We start from the raw sequence: 10,608 nt of genomic DNA, 5'->3' as shown, positions 1-10,608 counted from the left end.
TGATGAGAACCTAGTGACAATTGATAGGAGAATTGATAAGGAATCGAACTGATAAGTGATATCGCAGTTCCCGGTTTACACAGGAAATCGCAACTTTGCTCTCAATAAACTATTTGATTGGGTAAGGGGGGTCACGTTGAATGAGTTATACTGCATGCTACTGGTCTGTGTGTTTCCTATAGATGTACAGTGACTACTGTAAAGGCAATACAAAAGCTGCGATTAAAATAACGCTACCGTAAATACTGGAAACTTTGCTCACACCCCGTCAAAATCGGACCGCTGTCCTCCTACTGATGACCTAAGTTACGAAAGTTAAAAACTTAGCTTCTTAACCCTTAATCCTCCGTTCTTTTAAATAGCCACCAGAGGGCGATACCTCCGTATAAAAAGACTTGGGAAAGCTTTTTCCACACCTTTGAAAGCACTTCGTTTCCACTGTGTATTAACTTTTCACAGGTTGACACCAGGCTTTTTCTTTCTTTTTTTATGATTGAGATGTTGAGTTGTTTGTTTCCTGTCATTTGTCACAGAGTTTCTCTAAATTCACACCCAGTTTCACACCTTGGCTCAGGCGATTAGAGGATCATCAGGGGGTCCTTTTGTCCCTCTGTGGGGGGATATCCCACTAGGTTTATATCTGGGACTCTCCACCATTTGACCTTAGAACTGAAGAAGCTTCTCGGATGAGAGGTGAAACGTCTTCAAGTAACTTAAAGAAGTCAAGACGCTTTTCTTTGCAAGCTCCTTTGACTACGATGACCTGGATGACTGAGAACCTTCACAGACATCTAAATTCAAATATTTTACTAATTTGTTTCTTCTTTCTGTCATTCACTTACTTTTACAAAACTGTAATTTTTAAGGGTCACTGTTGTAAATTTTAAATTATATTAAATATTCAATATTTGTATATGGTTCATCTACCAGTATGTGTATGTGTAGCATGAAGTTCACTGAGCACAGTTTCTGTCCTGATGTTAATGCCAGAGGAGGATTAGTACTCTGCAGTCTTTGAGTCAGCAAATAGTTGGTGACTTGTGCTGCACAATGTGCCTCAGCACTCTGCATCTCTATAACTTTATGTGGTCTGTCACTTTGTGGCTGTGCTGCTGTGGTTCCCAAATTCTTCTACTTTGCAAGAAAAAAATCCCTTACTGTTGTTTGTGGGCTATCTGAGAAGACCAAAAATTGACTAGGTTATTGATGTTATACACCTGTGCCATTAGAAAGAGAGTTGAATTCAAAAATTAAAAAGTCTGGCCCAAAACATTTGACCAAATATTGCAGGTATTCATCACTACACTGATTTACAGGTATTCTCTAAAAACTAACCCATATAAGGAGTGACATAATTAGGGGAAATTTCTACTGCTATGACTGAAGACTTAAAACAGATGATTTTTGAAAGACTCAGACATACCGAACCATGGCGGATACACTGCAGTTTCACAAGTCAGTCAGAGGAAACTATGATAGAAATCTGTACTTCCTGATAATTACAAACAGGATGAGAGATGCTAGAACATTCACAGATATGTGACCAAACCAGAATAAAGTTGAAATGACTCATTGAGTGAGCCATCAAAAATACAAATGTTATTTATAATGAGCAAAAAAGTACAAGCGCATTAATATATGGAGCTATATGTAAATTGAATACACTGTTTGTGCTTCATTTAAACAGTTGTTGTCCAACCACATGTTAGCAAACATACTGTAGAGTAGCTGCATTTCTCTACACAGTAAAACACCATATACGGAGTTTTATAGCCAGGACATTCCTTCTTTTAAGAAATGTGCCAGACTTGGTCCCTGCTAAAAGTTTTGCTACCTTTCTGATAAGTTTATGTTGATTTTTCAGCCCCATGATGGTTTCCTTCTCTTGTCTTTACGTCTGCCTAAAAATTAAGATAAAACTGAAGTTATTCTGTTCTGGCTGGTGTTGCACTGTCTTTGTTTTGTTTTTGGGGTTTTTTGCAATTGTTGCACTTTATGTAGTCCTGTGTTGATTGTTATATGTCATATGTAGCACTATGGTCTTGGAGGGACGTTGTGTAATTTCACTGTGTACTGTGCCACGGCTCATGGTTGGAATGACACTAAAGCCACTTGACTTGACTTAACTTGTTATTATACTTGGCCCCAAAAAATCATAGAAACACATTTACTCTGGATGGCCTCCAGTACTACTGTGATTTTTGACCAGAATATGTCCTTCATATTAAATAAATATGTAGAACTACAGTCCTGCATTTTTGGATTATATTATAATCCTACAAACTTATGTTTGTCCCTAAAATTTGCAACATCCTGTCTCAGAGTGATGGCGAAAACCACAAAATTTGATAAATTTCTACATGTGAGTTTTTGTTTTCAAATTCACCATGAAAAAGAAGTGATTTGATAATTGAGTTTTTGTGCTGAGGTTTATGCAAGAGGAGGTTAGAAACTCTGAAGTTGTTGAGTCAGCAAATTATTGGCAAACTTTATGCACTGTGTGCAAGCAAGTGAGCAGGAAGAGCAGAAATTAAATTGTTGAGGTTACTGATTTTATACACCTGTGTAATTTTATAGACTCTAATTTTATATATTTAAGAATTCAAAAACTACATTCTGTGCTTGTACTTCAGGGAGACTCTGGTGCCCCATTAGTCTGGGAAGCTGCAAAGGCGTATTGGTGGTGTCTGCCAGTAGGCCAAACCCAAATTATCTAACAGTCCACACTTATACTAAGATAGTTATATAGGGACTGAATTGATTGTATACTGAAACATAAGTGAAACACTTAATCACTATCAAGAGATCTAATGACTGAGATATCAATATTCAGGCTGATTACAATGATGACGATGGTATACGTGTTTGTAACACATAATTAGACAATAAACTGTTGCACTTTGTTCTTGATGTCTATTTTTCATCATCGTAATACAAACTAAACACGTCCTTTGTGATTGTACAACTGGCTTATCGTATTATACCGCGAAGGGCTGTCTGAGTAAAACACTGTATACTTAAGAATTTATCCTGCTACTTCTACATTGCTGTATATCATGCTATATGTATTACAAAAAAGCAAAGTGACAGATGACTTGACCTGTAACTGGTGCTACATGTCAGCTGGCTTCCTGTTTCACGCGCCCCCAACATTCTGAAAATAGTTTGTTTCCAAGTAATCCGCCAGGCTTTCTCACTAAATATTGTGAAGATGCCTTCTTGAAGCCATGTGCACAAATTCTTGCAACTCTTGCAACAGTCATAGCTTTCCATCTAATACATCATGCTAACAAACAATAACTTTTCACACTGTTGTCACTCTTAAAGTATATTAAGTTAATTAGCTTCTTAATTTTCTTTTAAATTTTTCTTTCATCATGAACCCCAAAAAACATTTTACCCCATGGTTTTAACATTCTTGCTATAAATTGAAAATGTTATAAAATGTCTTCTTTCTTTATTATTGTTCATAGAGTTTGTACTGTGAGTTGACTCTATCAAGTCATATACTTGAATCTTGGACCAATTTATAGCAAAGCCTGTCTCACAATATCGCAACAAAAAGCCATGTTATATTCACCTTTTTGTTTTGTTTGATTTGATTTATTTTAAGCTTTATTGAAAGATTTTGAATCTATAACAATGCATAATGTGACCCTTGTTAGAACTATATTACTATTAAGCCTGCTTAAAGACTCCAACTAAGACTAATGAGCTACATTTAATAAGCTACACTTTTTTTCAGCTTCTGGAGGTGTCAGAGATGATCTCTTTATAAATGTGGTTTGACACCCCATCATTTGCATTTACAAAAACACAAACACTTCCTCCTTTATTATAAGGAAGCATTTAAAGACTGAAGTGTCAGTGAAGTGTCCCATTGCTCTTCAGTAACTCACCTTGACTTTGATCTCACCATGTTTACCCACTGTAACCTGGCAGCACTGATACTCGTGCTGACTCTTCATGATCAAGGTAAGGCTCTTTTCATAGCACAAACGTTTATACAAAGTCAAAACGGAGTCCATGAAGTTAAGATTTTGATGCATAGAATATGAAAACCTTTTTCTCTCCAGTTCATACAGGAGAAATCGTGGGTGGCCATAAGGTTGCACCACATAGCAGGCCGTACATGGTGATTTTGGAGCTGAACAAGTCAAATGGTATTACAACATACTGTGATGGCTTCCTTGTAAATGAGCATTTTGTGATGACTGCTGCCCACTGCGAAGCCAGGTGAGTTTAACCCACTCATGTTTATCTAAAATGAATTATGTGGCCACAATAATGCTAAAGTTACACAACTTCAAGCCACAACCTTTGACTGCGATGTAGGTTTCATGAAGGATTTATCTTTTCTTTTGTTAATACTAAAAATTATTATCTTTATTGTTTCAAGATATTTTTCCCCTATTTTTCAGATTGTACAAAGTCTTTCTGGGACTTCATGATTACAAAAATCGCAGAAAAGTACAGACTGTGACTGTGGATGAGACAAATGCTTTTCCACACGAAGGCTACAACAAAATTTCTTTAAAAAATGACATAATGCTTCTTAAGGTAAATAAAGACCAAAATAATTGTATTTGACAAAAAGATTATTATTAATTTGAGCTATAATCAACTTTCATTTATTATATTAGGAAAAGCTCAGTCATCAACAAACAGCTGTTAATCTATATACTGTATATATTGATACTAAAATTCTCTTATTTCTCGTTTTCTTGAAGTTGCATCCCAAGGCTAAGTTCAACGAGAATGTGACATCTATTACTCTCGCAGGCCGTGATGATGTCCCAAAGTCATGTGCAGTCCTTGGCTGGGGAAAAACAGAGAATGGTAAAGCATCTGATGTACTCCGGGAAGTCAATGTGAACCTGACTGACAATGAGTTGTGTGCTAAGGAAAAAAAGTACTGCTCTAAAGGTACAACTGGACCAAGCAACGTAAGTAGATTTTGCATCTTATAACAAGAAAGAAAAAAAGAGCATTGATCAGCATTGATAATTAGCTCATTGTTCACTTATGATCACAATAACTACATACTGTGCTTGTACTTCCAGGGAGACTCTGGTGGCCCGTTAGTCTGTGAATGTGGAACGGCGTATGGGGTGGTGTCTGCCAGCCAGCAAAACACCTACAGTTATACTATGATACCTGAATACAGAGACTGGATTGACTGCATACTAAAACATAAGTGAAAGTCATAATACATTTAAACCTCAGATCGCTAAGACATCTGATGACTGAGATATCAATATTTAGACTGATTCCACTGAACTGAGACTGCCTAACAGACAAGATATCATTGTGACCTAATATACTGATACTGCATTTCATGTTCTTAAAAACAGTAATAATCAATTATTGCTTTGCCTTTCTGTTAGAGTAGATTCAAAGAGAACCCATGCCGTTATGCTTGTTTGTAACATTTAATGAGACAATAAACTGTTTTTCTTTGATGTCTTATTTTCTTAATAGCAATGCAAACAAAACATATTTTACATGATTATGCAGCATATTTTAAGTCGATGTAAACATATATATTTCCTAGATATATGAAGAAAAATCAGGAAATATATTGTAAAGGCACTTGATGTTAAACATGTAAGCTAAAGCATGCATTACAAGTGAAACAAACAGGAACAGAATCACAAAAGCATATTGTTAAATGGAGACATCAGGTTGGGATCTGAAAAAAATTACTCAGGTTACATAGTTCATGATATATATCATTAAATGACCTGATATGAGGTACAGTACACTGGCTGTTCAAATAAACACATCCAACACTTTGTATATCCGTGATGTCTCATATGACCTAAGTAACACTGAGAATGTATTTGGTGATCATTTCAGCTTGCCTTTAGAGCCACCATCAGGTTTTTCTCTTTTAACACACTTTATGAACATGTACACTCACTGAGCACAATTGTTCAACTATTCATTTATGCAAACATCTAATCAGCCATCAGCAACTCAATGCATTAGGAATCTAGACATAGTCAAGATGATCTGCTGAAGTTCAAATCGAAGTTCACATGGGCATGAGGTCAAAATATTTATGGCCCTAACTACTAGTATACATTATGACTAAATAAATCGTTGTGTATCTCACTCCATCTAGTTTTGCACACGCTCCTCAGTAAAATAACAAATGACAAAGTTCACAGGTTACAGCTAAAAGTCATTAATTTATAATTGATTGCTTTCTATATATTAGTGCTATTTCTTAAATGTGTAAACTTTGCAATAAATTGTATTATTTAATTAGTTTAGTCTCTTACTGTTACTGTCTTGGAGCAACTGTAATCCACATAGTTTCCTTAGGGATTATAAAAGTATTCTGATTCTGATCCTCCAGTTTCTTCCTGCCATAAAGTGTAATGCAGATTAGACTAGAGCAGTAGATCACTGCATATGCACATAAATGATCTTAAATTAATTATACCATAGACATGGGGACATGTTTAAAAAAATGCTTTAATATAAATAAAATAGCTGTCTGTGAAAATATATATATCAAAGAAAATGTACATAAAATGCGTACTATATACGTATTTTTTATTTTAGTACCGGCTCACAGGAAAGATGCATATTAATAAAAAAAACATTAATATCTATCCATCCATGGATTAATATGTGATAAATGCCAGAGAAAGTTATGTAAAGTCTTTGTAGTCATGCATTTTTTTTATTTATTTGTAAACGCTTCATGCTCGTGCATTACCTTTTTCACCCACTAGAGGGTGCTGAAGCACCAGCTACAGAAGAGGACGCACCCACTGAGGTCAGAGCAACGAAAAGCAGCTTTCTTACCTCAGAGATCAGAGTAGACAGAAAGAACAATGGACAGCTGAGGGTTTGTTGAATTGGAGCATGGAGCTGGTGAATAGGTTATGAGTTTACACGCGGTCTGGTCTATTCCTGTAAAACAAACAAACAAACAAACAAACAAACAAACAAACAAACAAACAAACAAACAAAATCCCAGCAGTTTCCAATGTCATTAGAGACTTTGAATAGCAATACTATTAAATAATTGCTACATACTATTATTATCATTATTATTACTCTTTATAGTTATTATTACAAGAACCCTGGCTGTAGTGAAGCAGATTTAATCCTGCTCATAAGCACAATAGCCAAATGTAACCACAAGATGGCAGCAGTTTAACCCCCTTAGACCCGAACTCTTTCATGGCATGCATTTTTTTTGCAAGTTCTCTTAGCTATTTGGGCTGATTGAGACCTGATGAATGTAAAAAGAATTAGATCGGTTTTTGTTTTTTTTGTTTTGTTGTTGTGTCTGAGAAAGATGAGATCCACATATGAGGACATTTGCCTTAAATTTCGATAGAACAGTGGTAGTAAAATGTCCTCGTAAGTAGATACCAGCAAAACTTTGTATTTTGGTCTAGACAACCCAAAATGTGATGTCCACATATGTGGACGCCAGTTCCCATGAGGTTAAAGAATGGACACAAAGAGGCCAGAAACTTTGACAGGACGCTCTTTGAGATGAAAGGAGAGGGATGTTTTCGCTTACATTTGAACTGATGTCTGATGTTTAATTAATTGATTTTCTGTTTTGTTCTGATGGAATGCCACTGGAGGAAATATATTTGTTCAAATGAGGTATTTACTATAGAAATCACTGTGCAGTATATAGCAGTGATATTAAAATGTAGGGCTGCGGAATTATCTAAATAAAACTATAACTTATGTCGTCGTCTGAAAACATTCTGTTCATGTAAAACAAAAACATAATTTTACACTTTGCATAAAGAATAATAGGCCAGAACAAATGTATTTGCTACTGTGCAATGACGGTTATTCAAATTTAAAGAACAAAACAAAAAATATTTTAAAAACCCAATAACAACAAAAAAAAAAACCAAAACGAAATATTTGTGACTAAAGTACAAATCTGAGTGCCTTTTCTACCATTTTCCATCTAAGTACCCTTGAAAGATAACCAGTAACATACCTACCTGGACTGCCTGGAATGTACCTGTTATAGCGGATAAAAATATGTCTAGAAACATTAAAAAAAAAAGTCCAAAATTATTTGAGTTGCTTAAATGGTTTGGAGAAACCTTTCAGAAATCCTTCATACCTGCACTGATTTCACAGAACATAAGCTACAACAATGTAAACAGTCTATGAGTGTGCTTTTGCCAGTGTTTTCAATTCACGTCTGCCCTGTATATTTCTTTCTTTCTCTTTTTTTCCTTATGCCTTCCTCATGTCCATCTTAACGTTCAAATCTTTTCTGAAAACAGGAACCTGGACACTGCATGTCTGATACCTGATGCATGAATTCTAAAGAGCTGTCAATTTATTTCTGCTTGCTTTGACTCTTTGCTTCTTGCAGTACTGTAGTTTCCTATTCACCTAATTTTCTGGGGATTCTTTCTCATACTGGCTGGTAGTGAAACCGCTGCAAAGTAGGTTCTAACCACCATCAAAATTCTGAACGTTTGTGCACGACTGCTTGTTTATCTTTTATCATCCCCAGCTCATTTCATTGCTTAGGAGCTCTATGACAAACGTTTCACAGCATATCTCTCTTCATCACAGTGATGCGTGCAGAAAGGCTTCTTTTCTGCATAGTTATTTTTCACTGATTGGAGTACAGTGGCGATAAAATGATAAGAAGCCACAAAAAGATAATGCACCAGAAAAGTGATCACTTTAGCATAGTCAGCATTTGGGCACATTTTCATTTTGTAGGTTGCATTTTCATTTTGTAGGTTGCCACAGCATACCTACAAAATGAAAAATGACTTGGTTCACTGAGGATAAATCATCTTGGGCACAAATCATTTGCATAATTTTCTCTTTATGACTATGCAGCAAGTCAAAAAAACGCTACATCATATAGGTCTCCCTGTTTTGTTGTCAATGCTTAGCAGAAGAGCCAATGACCGAAATGTGCATGCCCTTTCGCTTTGAGCACTATGTGCTGCAAAAGGATTTTCCTGCATCAACATAAGCCTTCTGAAAGTAGTTGATTCTTACTACATTTAATGCAGTATCCACTGTTACATTTTAAACCGTCTGAGAAAAGGTGCAACTGTTCAAGCGCTTTTACATCAAAGAAAAAAAAAAAGAGTAAAACACGTAATAGCACCTCAAAGAAATTTGCGTGTAAAATACTGAGATTTTACACAATCATGCAGAGGAAATGGTTTATGATAGTAATCTCTGCTTTTTGCAAATTGCAGGCACATTGATAGATGCAGGAACATTTCAACCAGTTACACAAGACTGAGATAAGAACTGAAGTTCAAATGAATCATAGAACAAACTGCATATATATACATACACATACATAGGTACACGTATAGATAATGGGCAACAATAGAGGAAACTTTAATATTTAAAACAAATTAAAATCATACGCAAGCCAAAGAAGAGAATGGGATGGATGAACGCATTACTTCACATACATAAACAGATAAATGAGTAGAAAGACTGAAGGTTTAAAATAGACCTTCAGAGTGGCAAGTGTAGAGTGATATTAAAAAAAATATGCTATGTTTCACAAATTTCTATTTTGGTTGATTACTTTTCTAAAACCTGAAACAAAACAAAAAAATAGTAACTGAAATTGAGAAGTAACTGATCATTTGAGTCAGGTACATATTCTCCCCAATAAATGTGTAATCATATCATAACTTACTAAGCTAAATAGTACTGAATACAGGCCTTTATTATTCTTAAATGGATAGCTCATGTAAAAGACAGAATATGTAGAATTTTGGGTGTTATGTCTGTTACTTTGCCTTGTTGTTTAGATTAGAAATATACAAAAATGTGTAGTCTATCTGAATATTGAGTTTTTATGGATACACTCTTATAATCCTATTAGATGACTGTTCACAGCAAGTCAAAACCATATTTCAGGTCACCAGGAAATGGGCTTACAAGTACTGTTTGAAAATACTTTAGGCAGTATAAGCAGTACCACATCACTTAAATCGTAATATAATGTTACCGCTTTAGCAGGTCAGTGTGCTGCGTGGGTGTGTCATATCTCATCCATCTCTCCTGATGAGACAGTGCACAGGTGGCTTCATTCAGCAGTCAGCCACCCAGCAGTATATAAGCTAGTGAAGCGCTGCTCAGTTGGTGTGTGGACCACTCTTGGGTGGAGAGTGTTAGTGTTGTGGTCTACTTGCGTTAACTATGATGTGTTTTCTTTCAGACATCCCACAAGTTTTGGTCTTCAGCACTTCTGTATTTAGTAAAACTCACACTGATTCTTTCTTATAGTAACTGCTGGTTTTAATAGTGTGAAGTGACTATTCGTCTTCATCATTTTGAAAGTACATGGTAATCTATTATTGTATATGTTGGTAGCCTTCAGCGAATCCAAAATGCTGCAGCAAAAGTACTGACAGGGACTAGAAAGAGAGCAGATTTATCCTGTTCTGTCTTCCCTTCATTGGCTTCCTGTTAAATCCAGAATTGAATTCAAAATCCTGCTCCTCACATACAAGGTCTTAAATAATCAGGCCCTATCTTATCTTAATGGCCTTGTAGTACCATATCACCCTATTAGAGCACTTCGCTCTCGCTCTGCAGCCCTACTTGTTGTTC

The 10,608-nt window shown here is 35.7% G+C and overlaps 1 protein-coding gene across 1 annotated transcript; it reads left to right on the top strand.

The window, feature by feature from the left end:
* Positions 1 to 857: 857 nt before the first annotated feature.
* On the top strand, positions 858 to 5,462 carry LOC102310726 (granzyme B). Its single transcript, XM_005920722.3, has 5 exons — positions 858 to 3,975; positions 4,077 to 4,236; positions 4,422 to 4,560; positions 4,731 to 4,946; positions 5,064 to 5,462. Exons 1-5 carry the CDS (start codon positions 3,918 to 3,920, stop codon positions 5,199 to 5,201), a joined length of 711 nt encoding a protein of 236 aa, XP_005920784.1. The 5' UTR covers positions 858 to 3,917; the 3' UTR covers positions 5,202 to 5,462.
* The last annotated feature ends 5,146 nt before the right edge of the window (positions 5,463 to 10,608 follow it).

This window comes from Haplochromis burtoni, unplaced genomic scaffold, assembly GCF_018398535.1.
Source record: "Haplochromis burtoni strain Fernald_Lab_line unplaced genomic scaffold, NCSU_Asbu1 Contig_42, whole genome shotgun sequence".
NCBI lineage: Eukaryota > Metazoa > Chordata > Actinopteri > Cichliformes > Cichlidae > Haplochromis > Haplochromis burtoni.
The sequence above is the reverse complement of the archived record's forward strand: the minus strand, read 5'-3'. Positions and strand labels throughout refer to the sequence as shown.

Coding starts and splice junctions, on each gene's coding strand:
- LOC102310726 (XM_005920722.3), top strand. CDS start 3,918: ATGTTTACCCACTGTAACCTGGCAGCACTGATACTCGTGCTGACTCTT. Junction 3,976..4,076: donor GCTGACTCTTCATGATCAAG/GTAAGGCTCTTT, acceptor TTTTCTCTCCAG/TTCATACAGGAGAAATCGTG. Junction 4,561..4,730: donor ATGACATAATGCTTCTTAAG/GTAAATAAAGAC, acceptor GTTTTCTTGAAG/TTGCATCCCAAGGCTAAGTT.